Source organism: Cucurbita pepo, chromosome 4, assembly GCF_057944985.1.
Source record: "Cucurbita pepo subsp. pepo isolate OVF chromosome 4, ASM5794498v1, whole genome shotgun sequence".
NCBI lineage: Eukaryota > Viridiplantae > Streptophyta > Magnoliopsida > Cucurbitales > Cucurbitaceae > Cucurbita > Cucurbita pepo.
The window spans coordinates 7,413,849-7,436,780 of record NC_141801.1 but is presented as its reverse complement, the minus strand read 5'-3'; the positions used below and the strand labels follow the sequence as shown (position 1 = coordinate 7,436,780).

The 22,932-nt window shown below is 37.8% G+C and overlaps 3 protein-coding genes, 1 long non-coding RNA gene and 1 other non-coding gene across 8 annotated transcripts; 4 read left to right on the top strand and 1 right to left on the bottom strand.

Moving 5' to 3' along the window:
* LOC147792980 (uncharacterized) lies at positions 1 to 2,496 on the bottom strand. 2 transcript variants are annotated; one of them, XR_015420595.1, is made up of 3 exons: positions 682 to 2,482; positions 365 to 565; positions 1 to 220 (listed from the first exon to the last, which is right to left on the bottom strand). It is a non-coding gene; the product is annotated as an uncharacterized LOC147792980 (long non-coding RNA). The 2 variants fall into 2 exon arrangements; XR_015420594.1 differs by having other exon boundaries at positions 365 to 2,496.
* A 6,113-nt stretch (positions 2,497 to 8,609) lies between these two features.
* On the top strand, positions 8,610 to 11,775 carry NF-YC9 (nuclear factor Y, subunit C9). 3 transcript variants are annotated; one of them, XM_023674510.2, is made up of 3 exons: positions 8,610 to 8,850; positions 9,954 to 10,792; positions 11,472 to 11,775. In XM_023674510.2, the coding sequence occupies exon 2, from the start codon at positions 9,980 to 9,982 to the stop codon at positions 10,760 to 10,762; it is 783 nt and encodes a 260-aa protein (XP_023530278.2). In that variant the 5' UTR covers positions 8,610 to 8,850; positions 9,954 to 9,979; the 3' UTR covers positions 10,763 to 10,792; positions 11,472 to 11,775. The 3 variants fall into 3 exon arrangements, with proteins under 3 accessions (XP_023530278.2, XP_023530279.2, XP_023530280.2); XM_023674511.2 differs by lacking the exon at positions 8,610 to 8,850 and adding an exon at positions 8,886 to 9,064; XM_023674512.2 differs by lacking the exon at positions 8,610 to 8,850 and adding an exon at positions 8,886 to 9,091.
* Positions 11,776 to 12,269: 494 nt separating this feature from the next.
* On the top strand, positions 12,270 to 15,472 carry LOC111792860 (root phototropism protein 3). Its single transcript, XM_023674465.2, has 4 exons — positions 12,270 to 13,247; positions 13,322 to 13,397; positions 13,603 to 14,706; positions 14,787 to 15,472. The coding sequence occupies exons 1-4, from the start codon at positions 13,108 to 13,110 to the stop codon at positions 15,240 to 15,242; spliced, it is 1,776 nt and encodes a 591-aa protein (XP_023530233.2). The 5' UTR covers positions 12,270 to 13,107; the 3' UTR covers positions 15,243 to 15,472.
* A 519-nt stretch (positions 15,473 to 15,991) lies between these two features.
* TRNAE-UUC (transfer RNA glutamic acid (anticodon UUC)) lies at positions 15,992 to 16,063 on the top strand. The gene has a single exon. It is a non-coding gene; the product is annotated as a tRNA-Glu (tRNA).
* Positions 16,064 to 19,153: 3,090 nt separating this feature from the next.
* Positions 19,154 to 22,264, top strand: ASPGA1 (N-terminal nucleophile aminohydrolases (Ntn hydrolases) superfamily protein). The gene is made up of 4 exons (XM_023674500.2): positions 19,154 to 19,501; positions 19,956 to 20,186; positions 20,297 to 20,383; positions 21,581 to 22,264. The coding sequence occupies exons 1-4, from the start codon at positions 19,340 to 19,342 to the stop codon at positions 22,061 to 22,063; spliced, it is 963 nt and encodes a 320-aa protein (XP_023530268.2). The 5' UTR covers positions 19,154 to 19,339; the 3' UTR covers positions 22,064 to 22,264.
* The last annotated feature ends 668 nt before the right edge of the window (positions 22,265 to 22,932 follow it).

Here is a 22,932-nt window from a genome sequence, read left to right as displayed (position 1 = left end):
TCAATAACAACAATGCGTTCATTATTATAAGTAGTTCATACCTGGGGAAGTCAATAATGGCAACCTAACCTAGAAATAATCAACAGAGAACGAGAGGAAACAATTGCAATAACTATGAACCCAAAAGAATCCAACAAGGCGCCTACGAAAAACTCTCCTCAAGATTTCCATGGCCTTCGCAGCATCCACTGTCAGCTGTACATGGGAGCCTTGCCCTTACCTGAAAATATGGGTAGCACGTGGCTTGAGTATTATATAAAATACACAGTAAGTCGCCCCACTGTTGGGGTTAAGCACATAATCATACATCTGGATAAAAGCAATCGCACACAATACACATACATGTCGCACATAATACACCTACATGAGCACAAGCGTTAAGAGAGAGCAACTGAGAGAGGGGTCTGTCTTCCATTCCTTCCCATGGCCTTAGGCCCTTGCTTTGTCCGGGCGGGGTGGATGCATGGTACTTTCCCACACATGGCCCATGTGTGTGACTGTGGGCCCACCAGGCGAGCTCGCAAGCGAACCCCCTGGGCCTGGCTTGGTCCGGTATGTATGACACCTGCATGATATCGTGGCGAACACAATAACGAATATACCCGTCCGTACCATCAGTAGCATAACGGGGGAGTGCCCCAAGTACATAACCATAGCGTGTATGAGGTTCTTAAGGTTTACCTCCATGACATTACACCTACAACGTTCCATCCCCTCATTGCATTACATAGCATAACTAGGTCAACATCGAGCAAGCATAGCATAGCATACTAGTCATCTCATTCATGGTATGCGGGGTTCTCATTACAATCATGACATGTCAATCAAACTCATACACACAGGGTAGCAAACCGTGTCACAATCGTCACATACATGAACATGGCATACATAGCATTTCACTGCAAGTATCACATACATAACCATGGCATACATAGTATTTCGCTGCAAGAATCACATACATAAACATGGCATGCATAGCATTTCGCTACAAGAAACATCTAACCTAGCATACATCAACAACACACATGGCGCGAGCAAGGGCCACAGGGCACGCACCAACTTACATACATATCTAACACCAACAGTAAGGTTACTTACCTCTTTGGCCTTGGCCGAAGTCACCCACAATGCCAACTCCGGTGCCTAACTACCTCCAATAAGATAACATGATACACTTAGAGCCCTTTCACAACTAGCTCTTATGCCTAGCTATCAAGGTACGTCCTTATCACAAGCTATTTCATCACAATGGAGTTATACTGACCTCAGATGGCTGAAACAAGGGTGGGAATGGCTTCAGAAGAGTCAAAAACCCAGAAATAGGTATACTGTTCGGATGTCGAGCCGCCAAGCCGCACTACCGAGCCGACCTAGCCGAGCCACCGGTGGAGCCAAAACCGACGGGCTGCGAAGAACCCTAACGGCGCAGGGTTTCTGGGCGCGCCTCTTGTTTGGGCCGAAAAGGAACGAGGCCCAATGGTGGTGTCCAAGCACGGCCTACGAGGTGTGTGCTGCACGCCAGTCGAGACGAACTGGAAATGCCGAGGGTCGACCCGCGCCTGCCGCTTCGTCTTCCTCGCCCGAACGCCTCAATAACCCTAATCGCGGGCTTGGCTACTGTCACCTGTGGAAGCGTCGTCGTTCGTCCATTTCCGTTGGCACGTCTGTCCCTCCTTGCCCGACGTACACTAGCGCCTGCTCCTACCTAAAGTTCGCGGCGATATTGATCTCCCAACCCGATCTGAAGTCTCGCGACGTTTTCGATCCCTCACCTAAACCCTTTGGCTCCTCCCTCACAGGTATGACAGTGACTCAAAAAGAAAAAGAAGGCTACTAAGGTACCTAGGGTTTAATGCGCATTAGTACACCCTAGCTGGCAAGGCATCCCTCACTGGAAATTCCATGATTTCCGGCGAGATTTGAGGCGTTTCCCTTTTTTTTTGCCTTTTTGAAACCCTTACCGTTACAAGTATTAGGAGCGACTCAAGAAATAGCAGCAGGAATTCACCCATTTGATCTAGGGTGGACATTCGTTGGATAGATATGACAGAGAGTTCATGGGATTAAAAAGATTTGCGCTATCATTGGTCGACACTGAACAAAACATGACCGAAAAATTTGTTTTAGGCCTAGACTCGAAGATCGGCTGCACAGTGGGAGTCCATAGACTCATCGACATATGAAGAAGTTTTGAAAATTGCCAAGGCCCTAGAGAAGCCCAAAGTGAGGTAAGGCTAGAGAAGTCAGTTACTATTGGACGCAAACGTCCCTTTGACTCGAGAGACTCAGTCCGTCGGCCACCAGCGCATAAACCCCACTACGCTGACCGATCTGACCCTCGACAAGTTTAGAGGCACCCTCCCCGACGTATGGACAAACACCTCAAGAACCAGGATGGGGCTAGATGAAGGAGGGAATTTGGGTGCGAGATCTGTGGGAAGTTGCACGGAGGAAGATGTATGGCCGGGACGAGATTTTTTTTTCGATGTGGCCAAGAGGGTCATATCACCATCAACTGCACGACCAAAAACATCGAAAACCCACCTAATCCACCTAGAGCATTGAAAGAGGCAGACAACTCGGTGCAAACTCGTGCTCAAGCTAGAGAATATGTGATAAGGCAACCCTAATCCTCAGCCCAACCATCAAAGCTTTTGGTTTAGCAAGAACCCTTGAATCAAAGTAATTAACACCTCCTTATACGAAATTTGGATCAACTAAGAGATAAGGCTAGAATTAGATTATCTCTTACAATCGAAGATCTAGAAGCAAGATATGGAACCTTGTTCTAAATTGAGTTACTTCACAATCTAACTTGATTAAGACTTGATTGAATGGCTCGGGTGCAATTCTACCACAAGAATTGCTTTAAACTTAGAAATGGCAAATATGATACTCGAATTTCTAAGGGAAACAAAACTTAGAATCTAACTTGATTAAGGCTTGATTGAATGGCTCGGGTGCAATTCTACCACAAGAATTGCTTTAAACTTAGAAAGGGCAAATATGATACTCGAATTTCTAAGGGAAACAAAACTTAGAAATGGCAAATATGATACTCGAATTTCTAAGGGAAACATCTCAATTTGAGATCTGAATTACATTCATCCATGAATATGAATTTTACATAACATATTGTGGGTATTTATAGTCTCCCGAAAAAAGACGTTTGTGGACGAAATTTATTCCCGAAAAAAGACGTTTGTGGATGGAATTTATTCCTGATCCCTTTTAATCTCCACAAAAGAATAAGGCAAATTGACCATTTGACTTTTACATAATTTATGAAATTAAAAATTGTTCTTTCTAACAAAATAATGTTGATGTGCTTGAGTGGCTAATGCGACAGGGTTGACATCAATTGAGCTCTCCGCAAGTAAGTTCGAATTCTGTTGTTGACATATTTTTTTTAATCTTCTTGGCAATAGATCCATTTGGAACACCGTGATTCTTATCATCTTCCCCCTCTTCAAAAGGATTCGTCCTCGAATCAGCAAAATCGTCACCTTCGCCTCCTTTTGAAATGTTTTGATCAAATTTGCATGCTTCACAAAAATATTAGAAGGAATAGGAAGCAAATGAAGTGTATTAAAGAAATGTTTTGATCAAATCTGCATGCTTCACTCACACAAATATTAGAAGGAATAGGAAACAAGTGAAGTGTATTAAATCCATAAACTACTTTCTTAAAGAATAAGTCAGTATTAAATCAAAGAAAATGTTTTGATCAAATCTGCATGCTTCACTCACAAAAATATTAGAAGCAATAGGAAGAAAGTGAAGTGTATTAAATCCATAAACTACTTTCTTAAAGAATAAGTCAGCAGCAAATATATCTGTCACAACAAAAATACAACCTTTACCCTTTTTAGTGTGCAGTAAACCAAGAACAAATTTTATAGATTTGTTAGGTACATTCAAAGCAGTATAAAATTCGTTTCGTTGTGATCTAGATTTAGTTTCTTTGCGTTTCAAACATTTGCTTCAAAACTTATAGACATCGTGCTTCATCTTTAGCCAAAAGAAGTGTTTATGCAACATTTTATAAACTTTATTAATCCTGAGATGTCCCATTAAGGCACCACCAAATGCTCCTCTCAAAAACAAATCTTTTATAGAGCATTTAGGAATACAAAGCATACTTTTCTTAATTAAAAATTTAGGAAACACATAATAATCATCCATCGCTTTTTTTGCAAGACAAAATGCATCAATAGTTCTGAAGTCCTGGTCATCTGTATATAATTTTGTAATAGGCTCAAATCCAAGAATTTTTGTAATAAGATGAGTAAAGAGATCGTACCTTTTAGATAGCACATGAACTACCATATTATCTTTACCTTGCTTATACTTGATGACATACGAAAATGTTTCAATAAATTCCACCCACTTTGCATGTCTACAGTTCAGTTTGCTTTGACCCTTCACATACTTCAAGTTTTTATGATCAAAGTGGATCATAAATTCTCTAGGCCATAAGTAGTGTTGCGGCACATGCAATATATGAACTACAAACAATTCTTTATCATAGGTAGGGTGTTTCAATGTTGCCCCATTTAGTTTTTCACTAAATTACCCTAACGGCTTTCCATCTTGAATTAAAACAGCACTTATGACCAAACCACATACATCACATCTAATTTCAAAAGTTTTATAAAAGCTAGGCAAAACAAATAATGATGCATTGCTTAATTTCTTCCCAAGCAAATTGAATGCATTATCTTGCATTTCTCCCAATTTAAAAACAACATTCTTTTTCACTAAGTCATTCAATAGTTCAGTTATGATTCCAAAATCATTTATAAATTTCTTATAGAGGTTAGCTAACTCATGAAAACTCCGAACTTTACATGCACTTTTTGGTGTTGGCAAATCCATAATGAATTTAACTTTGTCTCTATCTAATGCTACTCTACTTTTACCAACTATGAAGCCAATAGAGTGAATTTTTTCCCTGCAAAAACTACCCTTATTAAAATTAAATTTCTCTCCTCTATGTGTAATCAAAACTAATTTAACATGCTCCATGTGCTCAAGCAAAATCTTCAAATAAATTATAATATCATCAATATAAACAACAACATGTTCTCCCACATCTTTTCTCAAAATATTATATATTAAGTGCATAGGTGTACTAGGAGCATTAGTTAACCTAAAAGGCATAACAAGCCATTCATACCGTCCAAACTTAATATTGAAAGTTATTTTCCATTCATCTCCTACGTGCATTCTAATTTGATGATATCCAGATTTCAAAATAATTTTTATAAATAAACATGAATCATGCAATAAATCAAGCATATCGTCTAACTTAGGAATAGGATGTAAATACTTTACTGTGATTTTATTGATTACTCTATTATCCATGCATATGCGCCAAGTTTCATCTTTCTTTGGCATCAACAAGTCTCGTATAGAACATGGACTCAAACTTTCTCGTATATAGCCCTTCTCCATGAGCTCCTCCACTTTTCTTTGAATTTCTTTTGCCTCAGTTGGATTGACTCGATAAGCTGGCTTATAAGGAATGACAGTCCTTGTAATGAAGTCTATTTTATGTTCAGATTTTTTATCTTGAAACATGTCTTCAACTTTATGTAAAAGAGATTGAAAAACACTAGGCAAAGCCAAGTTGTTATAGTTAGAGACCAAAATTCCTCGATTGTACATAAGTACAAAGATCGATTTTTGTGAAAACCTTCTCACCTCTCCAACTGTAACCAAATAACTCTCTCTCTTCCTTTTTTTCTTCAATTTCATCTCTTTTTTCATTCTTCTCTTTTTCTCTTTGATTTTTCTCTATTTTTTCACTCAACTCTTATTTTTCTTTCAACTCTTTTTCCTCAAACTCTTTCGTTCTTTCCTCCAACTTAAATTGATCAGCAAATACATTTGCAGAACTCAAAGGTACAAGAGTGATTTTTCTACCCTCTTTTATAAAAGAATACCTATTCATATAGCCATCATACATAACCCTCCTATCAAATTGCCATGGTCGGCCAAACAATATATCTCCAGCTTGCATTGGTAACACATCACAAAGAACTTCATCTTTATATTTTCCCAAAGTAAAAGATATTAAAGCTTGGGAAACTACCTTCATTGTTCCACTATCATTGAATCATTAGAGCTTGTAAGGTTTAGGATGATCTTGGGTTGGAATTTGCAACCTTTTGATCAACATGGTACTTACAACATTGGTGCAACTTCCACTATCAATGACAAGACTACAAGCAGTCCCCTTGACTAAACACCGTGTGTGGAACAGGTTGTCTCTTTGATCATCAACATCATTCTCCGTAACTTGAGTTTTAACAAGTCTTCTTGTTATAAGTGCCAAATGAATCCCATCTTCCAGTTCCTCCTCATTCTTCTAGACTTCTTCAACTAGATCATTGATCTCCCCTCCATTTTCCTCATCTTGGTTCATGATTGTACAAGCAGTAGTGAAATATGTTTAGGACCTCAAACACTCAACTCACTGATTTTACACTCAGGGACACTCGTGTTTATATACACAAAGGTAGGCTATTTGGGAAAGTGACTAAATTATGATCAAGGTAGGCTAATATATGGGTAAAGCAATTATGGTAGTAGCAAGCTATTAAAAGCAATCAAGATAAGTTAATTATGAAATACCAACAAAATAAAACAAGAAGTGAACAAACAAATAAGAGACACAGATATTTTGGGATAGAATTGCACACTGTAAAAAATGAATTCCAAAGAGAATGGTTGTGAAGATTTGAGAACGATCTAACTTTCCTTTTTACCGAATTTGGAAAAATTTAGAATGATGGAAAAAAAAATATTGAACACAACAATTCTAAATTTATATGCTTTAGGTAAAAATGAGAATTGAAATTTATTTGATCTTCAAATAAAAAACAAAGGTGCAAATGGTTGTTAAGAGGACAAGAACAACAAAGTGGACAATAAGAACAAAGTGGAAAGATGATCAAGAACGGTAGGAATGGCAGCAAGAAAATAAATGGACAGATTTAAAGAAACGATAAACAATAGCGGAAATTAAAGATAAAATCAATTCTAGAGTCGGCCACAAAGATGCAACCTAAGCTCTGATACCAAACTGATAACGCAACCTTAATCCTCAGCCCAACGATCCAAGCTTTTGTTTTAGCAAGAACCCTCGAATCAGAGTAATTAACACCTCCTTATACGAAATTTGGATCAACCAAGAGATAAGGCTAAAATTAGATTACCTCTTACGAAGATCTAGAAGCAAGATTTGGAACCTTGTTCTAAATTGAGTCACTCCACAACCTAACTTGATCAAGGCTTGATTGAATGGCTCGGGTGCAATTCTACCACAAGAATTGCTTGAAACTTAGAAATGACAAATATGATGATCAGATTTCTAAAGGAAACGTCTCAATTTGAGATCTGAATTACATTCATCCACGAATCTGAATTTTACATAACATATTGTGGGTATTTATAGTCTCCTACAAAAGTCGTTTGTGGACGGAATTTATTCCCGATCCTTTCTAATCTCCACAAAAAAAAAATAAGGCAAATTGACCATTTGACTTTTACATAATTTATGAAATTAAAAATAGTTTTTTCTTAGTACTTGAGTACAGGTTTGAAATCAATTGAGCTCTCTGTGCATAGATTCGAATTCTGTTGTTGACATAATTTTTTGAATCTTCTTAGCAATAGGTTCATTTGGAACACCGTGATTCTTATCAATGAGGTCCGACATCATGGTGACAGGTACACTACCAATTTCAGGTCATTACGCTTTTACAATATTTGACTGGGAGGTCCGACATCGTGGTGACAGGTACACTACCAATTTCAAGTCATTATGCTTTTACAATATTTGATTCTAGTTCTACGAATTCTTTATAGACGATGTTTTAAGAGTTAAATTCCATATAAGAGCTTAGGATAAAATGCAATAACGACTTTAGGTAATAGAAGTCTTGAGTCGTTACATTTCCAACCCAAACAACATTTATTAAATAACGAATCTAATCCAATCAATCCAACTATAAATTTTTTAAGTTAAGTTAATTCAAGTTTGTTCAGATAATTTATTCAAAATTCGTGTTAAAAAAATATTTTTTATTTTAATAAAAACAAAACTTCAAATACCTCTATTTACTTATTTTAAAACCTTTAATAAATTCTCACTCAATTTCAATATATATTTTTGAAAAAAAATTACCGTTAAAAATTATTTTCAAAAGTTATCCTGAAATTAAATTAAAAAAAAAAAAAGGATATATTTTAAAATTAACAATAAATATAAAATATTGGATCCATAAAATCTTCGTTTGTTTAACTAAATCGAACTTAATTTAAATAAATTTTGAGTTGAATTGAATTTGATTGGGTTTTGGGAAAGAGAAAAAGAAAAGGAAAATAAGAAACCAAATGATGGACTATAAAAAGGACCTTTTGGCTATGACAATTGTAAGTCGAAATCGAAGACATAATATATACACTCTCAGCTATTCCTTTCCTTCCTTTTTAAAGGTCAGTTTTTTAACCCTAAAAAAATGAAAAATTAATCTTTTGGAATTAAGACCTTCAGAATCTCTCTGATTTTCTCTTCCGCAACCCCCAGAGAGGAGAAAAAAGGGAAGAAAAAAAAGAAAAAAAAAAAAAAAAAAAAGGGTTTTCATCCAATTTGGAGATCTCCATTGCACTGTACGGAGAATTTCCAAACCCCAACAAACAGAACAAAAAGTCTCAAATATAACATCATGGGTCATCCTCCGTTCTTCGCCGTAGATCTCTTTTTCAAGCTTTTTCTCATCGATTTTCCTTTTTCGCTTTCAGGGTCTTCAAGATCTTGCTCAATTGGGGTCTCTCAAAAAGGTAATTCTACTCTCCTCTCTCTCTCTCTCCCTCTGCTTGATCCTTTTTGTCTGTAAATTTTATGATTTCCTTTCTGGGTTTGTTGTGGAAATCATTAATTGTTCTTGACATAGCTTTTTGGGTTCTGTGATTGACGGATGTTGATGATCTTTTGATATGAAAATAGCTGAAATCAATGTGAAGGAAGATTGGTTCTCTCTCGACTGCTTGTTAGGTTTTCTTTTTCGCCCTTTTTGAATTCGTAAGTTTTTGGTATGAACATGAATGAGTCGTATGTTGGATTAGGATAAGATCAATATATCAATTTCCTCATTTAATTTTGTGTGATCTCTACCTGTTTGATGAATTGCATCCGAGTGAAATCAACAGTAAAGCCGGGAGAGTTTCTTGTAGCTTGTTGGTTGTTTGTAGGATTTGTTTTCGCCGCGTGTTTAATCATGATCGACATGGAATTGGGGCTTGGTTGTGATGTTTTTCGTGTCATTTAAGGATTGATGTAGCTGTTTTGCTTAGCCTGTACAATGAAATATAGGTTAGGAAGCATGTAGATATAGATTTTTGCACATTTGGACCTTGAACCAGTTCGAAATTTATCATTGACATGTTTGGAAATTACTCGAACCAGTACGAAGATGTAAGATCTATAATAAAGAAAGAAGGTGAGGAGTGCAATATCTTAGCATAATACTGACTGGTAGTCGACTTGTTCGAGTTCTGTGCTGTGAATTTTCTTCATGGAAAAGCCTTATTGATATATTTTGGTATTCTTCTTCCTCCTGAGATCTATTGATTTCAGAGAAATTTTACTTTAATCAATGATCACTCTCGAAATGTGCATTGATTTTACTTCGAGCGATTCAGTTTTTGGTAAGTAAGGTCCAGTCGTTCTGATGGGTTGAATCGTTGATATTGAAGTGAAAGGTTCATATATCATGGTCTCTGTCTTGTAAACGTTCTCTGTGGTAGATTCCTATTACTTTTCGTAGAATTTTGACAACTTTCGGGTTTCTTCCCGGTTAGAAAAAGTTGTTCCTTTTCCTCCCTCCTGAGATCTATCTGTGTAGTGTTTATATTTTGATTATTCCCTTTTTTGTTCTTTTCAGAAGTTGTCAAGTTTATTTAGACCTTGATGGATCAGCAAGGGCATGGCCAGCCTCAATCCATGGGAGCGGTTGGCAGTGGTGGTCAGATAGCATATGGCAGTAACTTGTACCATCCCGGCCAAATAACTGTAGGCTCGACTTCTGGATCTGTTGTTACATCGGTTGGAGGTATTCAGTCTACGAGTCAACCTGGTGGAGCGCAGCTTGGTCAACATCAACTTGCTTATCAGCATATCCACCAGCAGCAGCAACAACAGCTTCAACAACAGCTCCAGACTTTCTGGGCTAATCAGTACCAAGAGATTGAGAAGGTAACGGACTTCAAGAACCATAGTCTTCCCTTAGCAAGGATCAAGAAGATCATGAAGGCTGACGAGGACGTACGAATGATATCAGCTGAGGCACCTGTTTTATTTGCTAGGGCATGTGAAATGTTCATCCTTGAATTGACTTTACGCTCTTGGAATCATACTGAAGAGAACAAGCGCAGAACGCTTCAAAAGAATGATATTGCTGCAGCTATCACCAGAACTGACATTTTCGATTTTCTGGTTGATATCGTGCCTAGGGAGGATCTGAAAGACGAAGTACTCACCTCAATTCCAAGAGGATCGATAACAGTTGGAGGACCTGGAGATGCACTTCCTTACTGCTATATGCCGTCTCAGCATGCACCTCAGGTCGGAGCACCCGGAATGATTATGGGCAAGCCTGTGATGGACCCGGCTATATATTCTCAACAATCACACCCTTACATGCCTCCACAAATGTGGCAACACACACAAGATCAAGCCCCTCCTGATCAATAGTAGCTTGCCACACATAAACGAAGGAGAACCGTATGTTTCACTTTGTTCTTTCCGTGTGATCTCTTTTTATTCAAATCGAAAAGTTAGTTCTGTGGTGGTATATATATAATGTTTCATATGGTCTATACTATCTTCGAGAAGATTTCTTGTTTTCGAGTTTGTGCATATTTCAAATTTTGTTTCGTTCTGTAATGTTGCATGTTTTTGTTGAAAAACATTGCCTTTCAAGTGCATTTGAAGTATATATTATCATCAATCATACATGCAGCTTACACTTTCCATTTGAGTTGGAACTTTAATAAACTCTAATTTTTTTGTTTCAACTTCCATTCCATTGAATATTTTGAAGGGGCGTTTCGATAATACGTCAGGTTCGTAAGCCAAAACCGAGTTTATGTTTGGCAGTATATTTCGTCTGTACGGACTGTAGTTGAGAAGTTGTGTTTGTAGTTGGTATATGTGTTTGCATATCCTAGACTATGAATCTCAAAAATCGTTTCTTAGGCTACAAGCTACCTTTTACGATCACAAACCCACGAATCAAGTACAAACTGAAAATATTCGAACGTAGATCATCCCGACTTAGAGCTTCTCGACTCTAGGCTACACAAATTCAATCGTTTCAAACTCATGAACCAAACTCCTTCATAGTTAGATTTAAGATTTTTGTTTGGCCTATACTCACACCATTTCCTGTCACTTGTTGCAGACGGAGTCTCCTTCGAGCAAGCTCATGTCGATGCCAAACCACACACACACACAACAGTCTGATCGGAGAATTTACACCGAAGATTTGATCTGAAGCCCTTCATAATACTTCCTGTAGATATTTTGCTTGACAAGAGTAGATATCTTGATTGAGCTATAAAAAGTTTCTCCTCTTTCTCTGTTTATTCTTTACTATTCTCTGCATTGTTGGTAATGACAGTAAAAAATGTGTAACTTTATATCATACCTGAAAATATTTGATGCTTTTCTTCACATTCCCATATAAAGAAACTGTAGTTTCCTTATTCTGTTTAGTTGAACTTAATGTTATAAAACAACTTATCTATCTATCTGTCTTTAATAACTCACCCAACCATAGCTGCACAAAGTAGCTTTTGAAGTTCTTCAAAATTTCGTGTAAATATTCGATGGCGACATCTTCGGTTGATGAGAACCCGAAGACAATCGAATCAAAATTTGAAATCTCTTTGTTATATTCATAATAATCATCTCATATCAGGAACAATTTAAGTGCAGATGACTTCTAAGATTGAATTTTCTTTTTCATTGGCTTTCTGCTCTGTTTTTGGGACAAAGTTAAAAGAATGTTAGAACAAACAGCTACTATTATATAAAGCCGAGCAAGCCTTGGAAGCTTTGGTTTTGCGAGCGAGCTCGGAAAGTGGAGAGATCATAGAAAGGTAACTAGGATATGGGGCCTAGAACATTGTAGGGTCTTTCTAAACATCTTAAACCCTTTCGTAGCGTTTCTTTTATCGGTCGTAGTTTTTCATTCGGTTGCACGTATCATTCTGTTGCACTTTTTGATATCATGTTATTATTTTTGTCCGGAATGCAGCTAAAAGTCTATTTGGAAATGAGGAAGATCCTGAGCTTAGAAGACAATATCTCAACTTGTAAGGCACTTTATTACTTTTTTCTTTATACGATAGCAAAAGGCTTGTAAGTAGTACCTATAGATTCAACGTATATTCATTCCTCTCAAAATATAAACATAGATTCGTTTCTTTAATTGTTGCCGAACATTATAGACCATACATTTTTTAGAAAACTTTTCGACAAAACAAATTTTCCACAACTTAGAACGTGTCACAGTATCGACCACATGCACTATTTGAAACATTCATGGCTGAGGATTAAACACTCAGTTTCATGATAATACAACTAATGCTATGAGGATTGGTTGTGATTATGGCTACATTGTAGCAGACATTGAAAGAGAAGGGTGAGGTCATCAACTTCTTGGTTGTGGATAAGAATGAAAAGCAAATGAGTGCTGATTGTTGTTCCTAATTTTGTCTTATGGACATTTTCTGACAATGACATCCGACAGGAGAAGCCAACCAACTCCATTAATGTGTAATTACTTCATTAGCTAACAGACATTCCTTTTGTCTAGAACTCTGTAATGAAGCATTTAATGTTTTTTTTCACTTTTTGGATGAAGAATGACCTTTTTGGTTATGAAAAGTCCTATTTAAGGAGATGTGTACTATTCATCTGACCATAGCAGAAACAAAAAAACACAAAAAGTGAAAACAGAACACTTTCTGCTGTTCTTCTGAAACTTTAAGGAAAAACTAGAGTACAGAATTGCTACCATTGTTCCTGTTGAGATGACAGAAGGAAGGAGGAATCTAAATAGGGAAATCCCGACGTGTGGATCCGTGATCGGTGGGAAGCGGAACAAATGTGTCATTTTTCCAGTCAAATCAAGCATGGTTGCTGAGTCTATGGACAGAAGTAACAAGAACTGGTAAACTCCTGATACACTAACATATACCTCTCCTCTCTTTGAGCACTTCTTAACTTAAAATCTTCTCAATGAAGGATTGTTCAGACAAAACCAGCATACGAAAGCGACTTAATTGTTCGAGTTGGGGATTTCAGCTTTCACTTGCACAAGGTATCAGTTTTAGCTATTTCAATACGAATCTTTAAGAGATGCAGCCTTATTGAGTTCATTGATTCGAGTTCGATTCATGTTCTTCATTAATCCCTGTTTTTCAAGTATTGTTATCCTATGTCGTCTATTTTCGATTTGAAACGTGGATGGTTTATCTTATATAAAATTTGAAATTCTTGAGTTGGATTGTGATGGATGTTTTCAGCTCCCAATGGTAGCAAGAAGCAAATACCTGAATAGAATGATAATCCAAAACAGTAGCCATGAAGTGCAAAAGAACAACAGTGTGAGTACCATAGAACTTGACAATCTTCCAGGTGGGGCTATGGCTTTTGAGTTAGTGATGAAATTCTGCTATGGATGGAAGGTTGATTTAACTGCTAAAAATGTTGCTCCTCTTTACTGTGCTGCACATTTCCTAGAAATGACTGATGATCTTACACAAGGGAATTTAACTTCCAAAGCAGAAGCCTTCATGAGCTTTGTAATATCATCATCATGGAATGATACATTCAAAGTTCTCAAAAGTTGTGAATCCATTTCTCGATGTGCCAATCGGCTTCACATCCCGAAACGTTGTTCTGAAGCAATTGCTCTTAAGGCTTGTATGAATCCAGAGGCGTTCTGTAACAATGACTATAATGTTGATAACGTAAAGCTCGAAGTTGTCGCCGACAACTGGTGGTTTGCGGATGTTTCAGTTCTTAGGATTGATCATTTCATTGAAGTGATTGAATCGGGTAAACGAAGAGGAATGAGGTCCGAGGTTATAGGATCTTGTATAGCTCATTGGACAATGAGATGGTTTTCTTCTGCAATGAACGGACTCGAGAATTCGACGTTGCAGCATCTCAACAACAAGTTGAGATCAGTTACGGTTGAAAGTTTGATTCGGATACTTCCGTTAGAGGAAAACTCGGTTACCTCTAGTTTTCTGCTTCATATTTTGAAGCTGGGATCTGTAATGAAGATTGACTCTGAATTGTTAACTATACTAGAAAGTAGATTGGCCATGATGTTGGAAAAATGTGACGCTTCGGATTTACTTGTCAAGAACTACGGAGAAGACGATAGTGTTTACGACGTTGCCATTGTTACTCGGGTGGTGAAGTCTTATGCAGCTCACATATCAGATAACTCTCAATCCAATCTACTAGTTGTTGGTCGATTGGTGGACGATTATCTTATGCTTGTTGCACGAGATCAAAACCTCAGGGCGGATTGTTTCCAAGTCCTTGTCGAGGCATTGCCGCAAAACGCTCGGGTTTGTTTCGACAATATGTATCGAGCAATTGATATGTACCTGAAGGTAAGCAACTTTCATTTATATCTCATTTGGGAAATGCAAAGTTTCAACTTGAATGATGAAAGAAGTCTTGGTTTTTGCAGGCACATCCTGAGTTAACAGAAGAAGAAAGGACATGTCTATGTAGCTCATTGAAATACCATAAACTATCACAAGCAGCAAGGGAACACATAATGAGAAACGATCGGTTACCATTGAAATACACGACGAGTTTTATTCTTTTGGAACAAGTCATGACGAGGCCTCGAGCCGAATTTGGAATGAGTAATGGTCAAACGAAAGGCCGAGTTGTGATGGGTGAAAGTAGGGGAGGGTCGAGTTGGATGATGAGTTCACAGAAGGAGATAAGTATGATGAAAAGGGAGGTTGAGACAATGAAAGGGCAGCTCAATGATATTCAGATGTGCAAGACAAAGCTTGAAGGTCAAGTAAAGAAAGGTTTCAATTACAAGAAAAACTTTGCTAGTGTGAGGAAAATCGTCTGTTTAGGGTTCAATAGTGCTAAGATGAACATTGGCTTTGCTTCATTCTCAACTTGAACAAATCTGCTGCATTTTGTCGTGTTTTGTCGTATGATGTCGTAAATACGATCATGTCGAGCCACGATAATGAATACATATGAACTTAGGTGTTTTCGACCAACTGAAGTTCATACATGATGGTTCGAATCCCTAAGCATACTTAACTTTGGGGGTCATGCTCAACCACTTCAAACCGTCCATGTTCATTTCTAGAAGTGTTTATTGCAAGAGTTCTAAGTGGTTACTTACCCGGGCTAACTTCCATTATTCCATTTAATCGAGAATTTCCTCATATTATCTTACTTACAATGATTTAACAAGTTCCATTATTGTCCAACGGTTACGATTTTCGACCAACCCAAGTTCATACACGACGGTTTAGCATGTTTAGTTTTGGGGGTCATGCTCAACCACTTCAAATAGTCCAAGTCTATTCTTAAAAGAATTTATTGCGAGAGTCCTTCATACATGATGGTTTAGCATATGTGTTTATTGTAAGAGTCCAAAGTGGTTACTTACCCTCTTTTAACTTCTATTATTCCATTTAATCGAGAATTTTCTCCTATTATCTTACTTATAATGATTCAAAAAGTTTCATTGTCGTCCAGCGGTTAGGATATCTAGCTTTCACCCAGGAGACCTGGGTTCAATTTCCGGCAATGGAAATTTATGTCACAATCCAAGTCGTCCAAAGTGGTTACTTACCCTCGTTACCTTCCATTATTCCAATTTTCTTCTATTATCTTACTTAAAGTGATTCAAAAAGTTCCATTGTCGTCTAGCGGTTAGGATATCTGGCTTTCACCTAGGAGACCTGGGTTCAATTCCCAGCAATGGAAATTTATGTCACTCTTGAGTATTCTTCGTTGAAGTATGGACGAGTAAAGCATACTCAAGGTTCAATTTCATCCTAAGTTTTCAACCAACTGAAGTTCATACAGGATTGTTCGAATCCGTAAACAGTCCATTATTCCATTTAATCGAGAATTTTCTTCTATTATCTTACTTAAAGTGATTCAAAAAGTTCCATTGTTGTCCAGCGGTTAGGATATCTCTCTTTCACCCAAGAGACCCGGGTTCAATTCTTGACAATGAAAATTTATGTCACTCTTAAGTATTCTTCGTTGAAGTATGGACGAGTAAAGCATACTCGACGTTCAATTACATCCTAAGTTTTCGACCAACTGAATTTCATACATGATTGTTCGAATCCGTAAACATGCTTAATTTTGAGGGTCATGCTCAGCTACTTCAAACAGTCCATTATTCCATTTATGAGAATTTTATTCTATTATCTTACTTATAGTGATTCAAAAAGTTCCATTGTTTTGGCTTTCACCCAGGAGACCTGGGTTCAATTCCCGGCAATGGAAATTTATATCACGAAATAAGTATTCTTCGTTGAAGTATGGACGAGTAAAAAATAAAACCTACTCTAGGTTTCAAATTTCATCCTAAGTTTTCGACCAACTGAAGTTCATACATGATTAATTTTGGGGGTCATGCTAGCTACTCCAAACAGTTCAGGTCCAAAGTGGGGTCGTGCTAGCTACTTCAAACAGTTCAGGTCCAAAGTGGTTACTTACCTTCATTACCTGTTAGGATATCTGGCTTTGTAAGCAAGCTTAATTTTGGGGGTCATGCTTAGCTACTTCAACCAGTCCAAGTTGTCCAAAGTGGTTACTTACCTTCGTTATCGAGGATATATTCCTCTTTCCTCTTTACCATATAAATCAACCCTTATTTTTTATGTAAAGTAAAGGTATGGTTACTTACCCTCGTTACCGTCGAGTATATTCCTCTTTCATCTTTACCATATAAATCAACCCTTATTTTTTAGGTAAAGGTAAAGGTAAAGCGCAGGTAAAGGTATGGTTACTTACCCTCGTTACTGTCGAATATATTCCTCTTTCCTCTTTCAACCAGTCCAAGTCGTCCAAAGTGGTTACTTACCCTCGTTACCGTCGAATATATTCCTCTTTCCTCTTTACCATATAAATCAACCCTTATTTTTTCGGTAAAGGTAACGGTAAAGCGCAATTCCTCTTTACCACATAAATCAACCCTTATTTTTTAAGTAAAGGTAAAGCGCACATGTTCATATTTGTTGAATGCTGGAAAGGCCATAGAAGTCAAGATAGAGCAATAGTATGCATTAGATCTCATTTAGTAGTTGATAGATTGTTTATTTCATTATTCATGTTCAAAGACTATGTTATTTTTATTTTCTTATTTTAAATTAAATGTGTAAGTCCATGACTTCATTTTAAAGTCTTTATTGTGAATTTCCGCATATGTTATTTAAAGCATGCATGTGGTGACGTCACTAGTTTAGGCAAGAAAATTAGGAGCGTTACACCCAACAAAGAATTGTTCCACATAAAGCACGCTTAATCATGAAATTCCTATGGTTGAGCCACAAACAAATGAAGGTGCAATTTGTTGGTATAAGCCATGACTTTCCTTTCTTTTATGTATTTATTAGCTATCTTATCTTTAGGATCGCTCTCATTTGGATGTGTTCTCTGTCATTCATGTACCCTTCCTTACTCGAGTTAGAGATGTCCAATGGACAAGGTGGGGATAGGGAAGTCTTCCTCGTCCCCATTCCGGCACCTATTTCATTCTCCATCCCCGTCAAAATTCTCCACACACACACACACCTAATGGGAAAAAAATAAAATGTTCCCCACTTCCTCTCCCATTTTTTGTCATCCCCTCCTCATTCGGGTCAGGTCTCGTGGGTAAAATGGACATTTTTAACTCAGGTCTCACATGCCCACCTTGGTTCGTCCTTGAACCACATCTTACTAGGACAGGTATGGCTCTTATACCATTTGAATCAACTCATGTCCAAGATTTGGATCAGGATTCGAAATTCGAATTTGACACCTGTATCTCCAACATAGAGTTGTTCTAAGTAAAGCACGCTTAACCATGAGGTTCCTATTATTGAGCCAACGAAAAGGAAGGCGCACCTTGTTGGTATAGGTAGTGACTTTCAATTCTTTTAAGTCTTTCTTAGTCATCCTATCTTCAAGATGGCTCTCATTTGGTTGTGATTTTTGTTCATTCATGTACCCCTCATATACTCTAGTTTCATAATATATGTCACATTATTAATCTTAGATTTTCATACAATGAATAATATTACATGGTACATAAAATAATAAAATAAAAAAATTAGTAATTAAGTACGAGACTTTATGCATAAAAATCTCAATAATTATATATATTAGATAGAAAAAATATATTTATTTCAAACCCGACCTGACTAGGAAGCGCCTATCTGTGACCCAATTCACCCACCATCGACTTGAATCGCCCGCCTCTACTACGATCCAACCTGACCTGACTAGGAAGAGCCTATCTACGTGCGCCACTTGTCACACTGAAAGCATAATTGCTCCTCCCTTAGGCGTGTCTGTACGTGCAGCATTTCCACGATATCGTTATGATCAATTAATGGGACTTGGTCGGAAAGTGTTCTTGCCTCTATCATTAGCTCGGGTAGTTGCCGTTTCTGGTGTTCCAGTCACCTTTCATGGCTCCGTACGTTTTTAGTAGACCAAGATGTTGAACACACCTTTTTGTGGGAAACACTGACACTCTTTATTGAGACCAATCGAGAAGGGATTACAATAGATTTGACCCTATTGGACTAATGATGATATTTTAACAGTCCCCTCATCACTAGTCCCGCGGCACCATGTTGAGCTGACAGTGAAAGCCCTCATATTTGTCGGTATTTAACCCTCCTGTAAACAATTCTCCCTCGTTTGGAGCGTGTTAGATTTTAATATTTACAAAAATACTTTTGAGTGGATTAGATTTGATATTATTTTGTGTAGTTAGTATATGCAATTGGCATTAAATAAATGAAAAATTAAAAAGTTATTTAATAATAAAACCAAAAATCAATACCTACTTGGTTACATCGAACAAGGCAAGCCTTCCAATAATCTCACGTCATGTCATCAAGACGACTAAGCGGCTCTCTCTGCCTTCATCATCGACAGATTGGAGCAATTGCATGAACCCTCCCGTAAATCGTCGGCGATCGATCTTCTAAATTATCTAGGGTTGGTGGTTTGATCCATTGGCGCGGGACCTAAATGGGTTGGGCAATTGCTCTTCACGGCGGCGCCGGCGACATCCCACTCTCTTTGTCACTGGACCGTCGCCAACCCCGCGAGGAAACCCTCCGTCGTTGCCTGCAGATCGGCGTTCAAGCTCTCAAAGAGCAGAAACCTCCATTGGATGTTGTTGAACTTGTGGTGAATATTATTTACTCCCTCTCTCTGTTTTTCTACCACTCTGGTTTAATATAAAATTGTTTCGATTAAGTTTGTGTAATCTTAGAGTTCGTAACGATTTTGTCTATTGATTTGTGTGCATAACGATTTCTTTCACAATGTTGTTTAAAATTTGTAATGATTGATCTGTAATGTAAAAAATTCCAATAGGTTGTAATGGAATTTCTGTGAGTGTATAGATGGATGAATTGCTTGGAGAACAAATGTGTATTTCATTTTTGTAAGAAACCAAAATGAAATTCTCAACGACATACAAAAAATAAACATCGTGATTACAAGTACTGTAGTACAGATTATCTCGACTTGACGATCAATTCATGGTTATATATGGCTTCTTTTCCATGGTAAGATGGTCAGCTTTTGAACTGTAGGTTCTCTTGCACTTTCCCGTGCTGTTGAATTTGTTCTTGTACAGGTACGAGAGCTCGAAAACTGTCCACATTTCAATGCAGGTAGGGGCTCTGTCTTAACAACCAATGGCACCGTCGAAATGGAAGCTAGCATCATGGATGGTAAGAAGAGATGTGGAGCCGTTTCTGGGCTCACCACTGTTGTTAATGCCATATCTCTAGCAAGGCTTGTTATGGAGAAAACACCTCATATATATCTAGCATTTGATGGAGCTGAGGCTTTTGCAAGGGAACAAGTTAGAATTTCTACCCCGTTCCTATGTACACAGATAGATGCTTTGCGATTCATGACTGTTTTATTTGTGCACCAATTTCTTATCTGTTCAATTTTCTTAAAATTGTCAAGGGAGTGGAGACCACTGATCCAAGCTACTTTATCACCCCACAGAACATTGAAAGGCTAAAACAAGCTAAAGAGGCAAACAGTGTGCAGGTTTGCTTCTTATCTTTGTTGAAGATTGTTCGGAGATAGTCTCACATTAGCTAATTTAGGGAATGATCATGGATTTATAAGTAAGGAATACATCTCCATTGGTATGAGGCCTTTTGGGGAAGCCCAAAGCAAAGCCATTAGAGCTTATACTCAAAGTGGACATTATCATACCACTGTGGTGGGTCGTTATTCCTAACATGATAACAGAGTCATGCCCTTAATTTAGCCATGTCAATAAAATCGTCAAATATCGAACAAAGAAGTTGTGAGCCTTGAAGGTGTAGTCAAAAGTGACTCATGTGTCGAACAAATGGTGTACTTTGTTAGAGGGCTCCCGAGAAAAGGAGTCAACCTCGATTAAGGGGAGGATATTCGAGGGCTATATAGAACTCAGGGGCTCTATGGTGTACTTTGTTCGAGAGGAGGATTGTTGAAGATTGTTGAGAGAGAATCCCACATTGGCTAATTTAGGAAATGATCATGGGTTCATAAGTAAGGAATACATCTACCAGGGAAGCCCAAAGCAAAGCCATTAGAGCTTATACTCAAAGTGGACAATATCATACCATCGTGGTGGGTCCATATTCCTAACATGGTATCAAAGTCATGCTCTTAATTTAGCCATGTCAATAGAATTGTCAAATGTTGAACAAAGTAGTTGTGAGCCTCGAAGGTGTAGTCAAAAGTGACTCATGTGTCGAACAAAGGTGTACTTTGTTCGAGGGCTCCAGAGAAAAGGAGTCAACCTCGATTAAGGGGAGGATATTCGAGGGCCATATAGAACTCAGGGGCTCTATGGTGTACTTTATTCGAGAGGAGGATTGTTGAAAATTGTTGGGAGAGAGTCCCACCTTGGCTAATTTAGGGAATGATCATGGGTTTATAAGTAAGGAATACATCTCCATTGGTATGAGGTCTTATGGGGTAATCCAAAGCAAAGCCATTAGAGCTTATACTCAAAGTGGACAATATCATACCGTGGTGGAGAGTCGTTATTCCTAACAATCTTCTATCCCAAACATGACTTTGACTACTCTCTTTATGAACCAAAAGTTTATAGGTCTAGATATCCGTCTAATAGGGTTGAAAAAATCACATTATGGAGTTTCCATGAGATTTTTATGTTTTAGCATCGGTTGATTTCTATGGTGCTTTTTGTTTCTGCACATTGATAGCTGTTGTCATGAACACTTATAGATTGATTATACTCAACCAAGTCCCCAAGCCACAGTACAAGAAACTGAGATTGGAAATGGTGACAGTCAAATCGGGACTGTTGGATGTGTGGCTGTTGATAACCATGGGAATTTAGCTGCTGCAACTTCCACTGGTGGATTAGTAAACAAAATGGTCGGTAGGATCGGCGATACTCCATTAATAGGGGCCGGGACGTATGCTAACCATCTCTGTGCAGTTTCTGCAACTGGAAAGGGCGAAGCCATCATACGTGGTACTGTGGCAAGGGATGTGGCAGCTCTAATGGAATTCAAGGGTCTATCTCTTGAAGAAGCAGCAGCCTATGCTGTCGAAAGTGTTCCGAAAGGCAATGTTGGCTTGATTGCAGTATCGGCCTCGGGCGAAGTTGCTATGCCTTTCAACACGACTGGAATGTTCCGAGCTTGCGCAACTGAAGATGGTTATTCAGAGATTGCAATATGGCCTTCCAACATGACTGAATGAATGTTGTTGCCGCGAAGCCTGTACTGAAGTTTGGTTCTATCTTCAGCTGTCAGAGAAATCCTCTGTTGTTTCCTTCCTAAAGTATTAAGAATAGCCTTCCAAAGGATCTTTCGTTTTCATTTATTTGGTTGGATTTCAATGGCTAGCTTTTCTTTAAACACCGTTAACAATATATATATATGTTTTTTATTTTTGACCTAACTTTCAAAACCCAAGGCCAACTCATGTTCGTTTTCATGTCTGTTAAATGTCATTTTAAAGTAGAAGAACAAAAACATGGTATTTGATTGAATGATAGCATTTGCTAGGGATAGAATTAGGGAAGGGTTCTCTTTGGAATTAGACAAGGGACTCTTGTGGCAAGGACAATTGTGCATGCCTGAAAGCATTAAAGCTCAAGGAGGATCAGGTACTAATATAGGCCCATGGTTTTCCTTTTTTTATACATCTATCAAGACATAAAGCACTATTTTTAGTGGCGAAGTATAAAAAGGATAGTGGAATTTGTGAATTTGTGAACAAGTATCTAGTTTGCTTGTTGGTGAAGGCACTGAGGCAAAAAGAGAAGGGGTTTATCTTTCTTTTTCAAACATTGCTTTAGATTTGAAGTTAAACCAATTGATTAATCTTGATCAGTTCTCGTCTTGAGATTTGAAGTTAAACCGATTGATTAATCTTGATCAAGCTAATTTTAGAGTGAGTCGTCTTGAGATCTAAGAGTGACCATCGTACCTTCCAAGTTCGATCTAAGAGTTATTCATTTTTCTAACTAGCTCTTGGTTGGAATCATTCCTTACTTTAGGTTTATTTGTGAAAGTTGGCAAGGATTTCTAGATTTGCAAATCTAGTATTTAGAGCATTTGGTCGAC

Excerpts from the sequence above, each read along its gene's own strand:
- NF-YC9 (XM_023674510.2), top strand. The coding sequence starts at position 9,980 with ATGGATCAGCAAGGGCATGGCCAGCCTCAATCCATGGGAGCGGTTGGC.
- LOC111792860 (XM_023674465.2), top strand. The coding sequence starts at position 13,108 with ATGACAGAAGGAAGGAGGAATCTAAATAGGGAAATCCCGACGTGTGGA. Across the intron at positions 13,248-13,321 it reads GACAGAAGTAACAAGAACTG|GATTGTTCAGACAAAACCAG; the intron begins GTAAACTCCTGA and ends TTCTCAATGAAG. Across the intron at positions 13,398-13,602 it reads TCAGCTTTCACTTGCACAAG|CTCCCAATGGTAGCAAGAAG; the intron begins GTATCAGTTTTA and ends GGATGTTTTCAG.
- ASPGA1 (XM_023674500.2), top strand. The coding sequence starts at position 19,340 with ATGGGTTGGGCAATTGCTCTTCACGGCGGCGCCGGCGACATCCCACTC. Across the intron at positions 19,502-19,955 it reads TGGATGTTGTTGAACTTGTG|GTACGAGAGCTCGAAAACTG; the intron begins GTGAATATTATT and ends GTTCTTGTACAG. Across the intron at positions 20,187-20,296 it reads AGGCTTTTGCAAGGGAACAA|GGAGTGGAGACCACTGATCC; the intron begins GTTAGAATTTCT and ends AAAATTGTCAAG.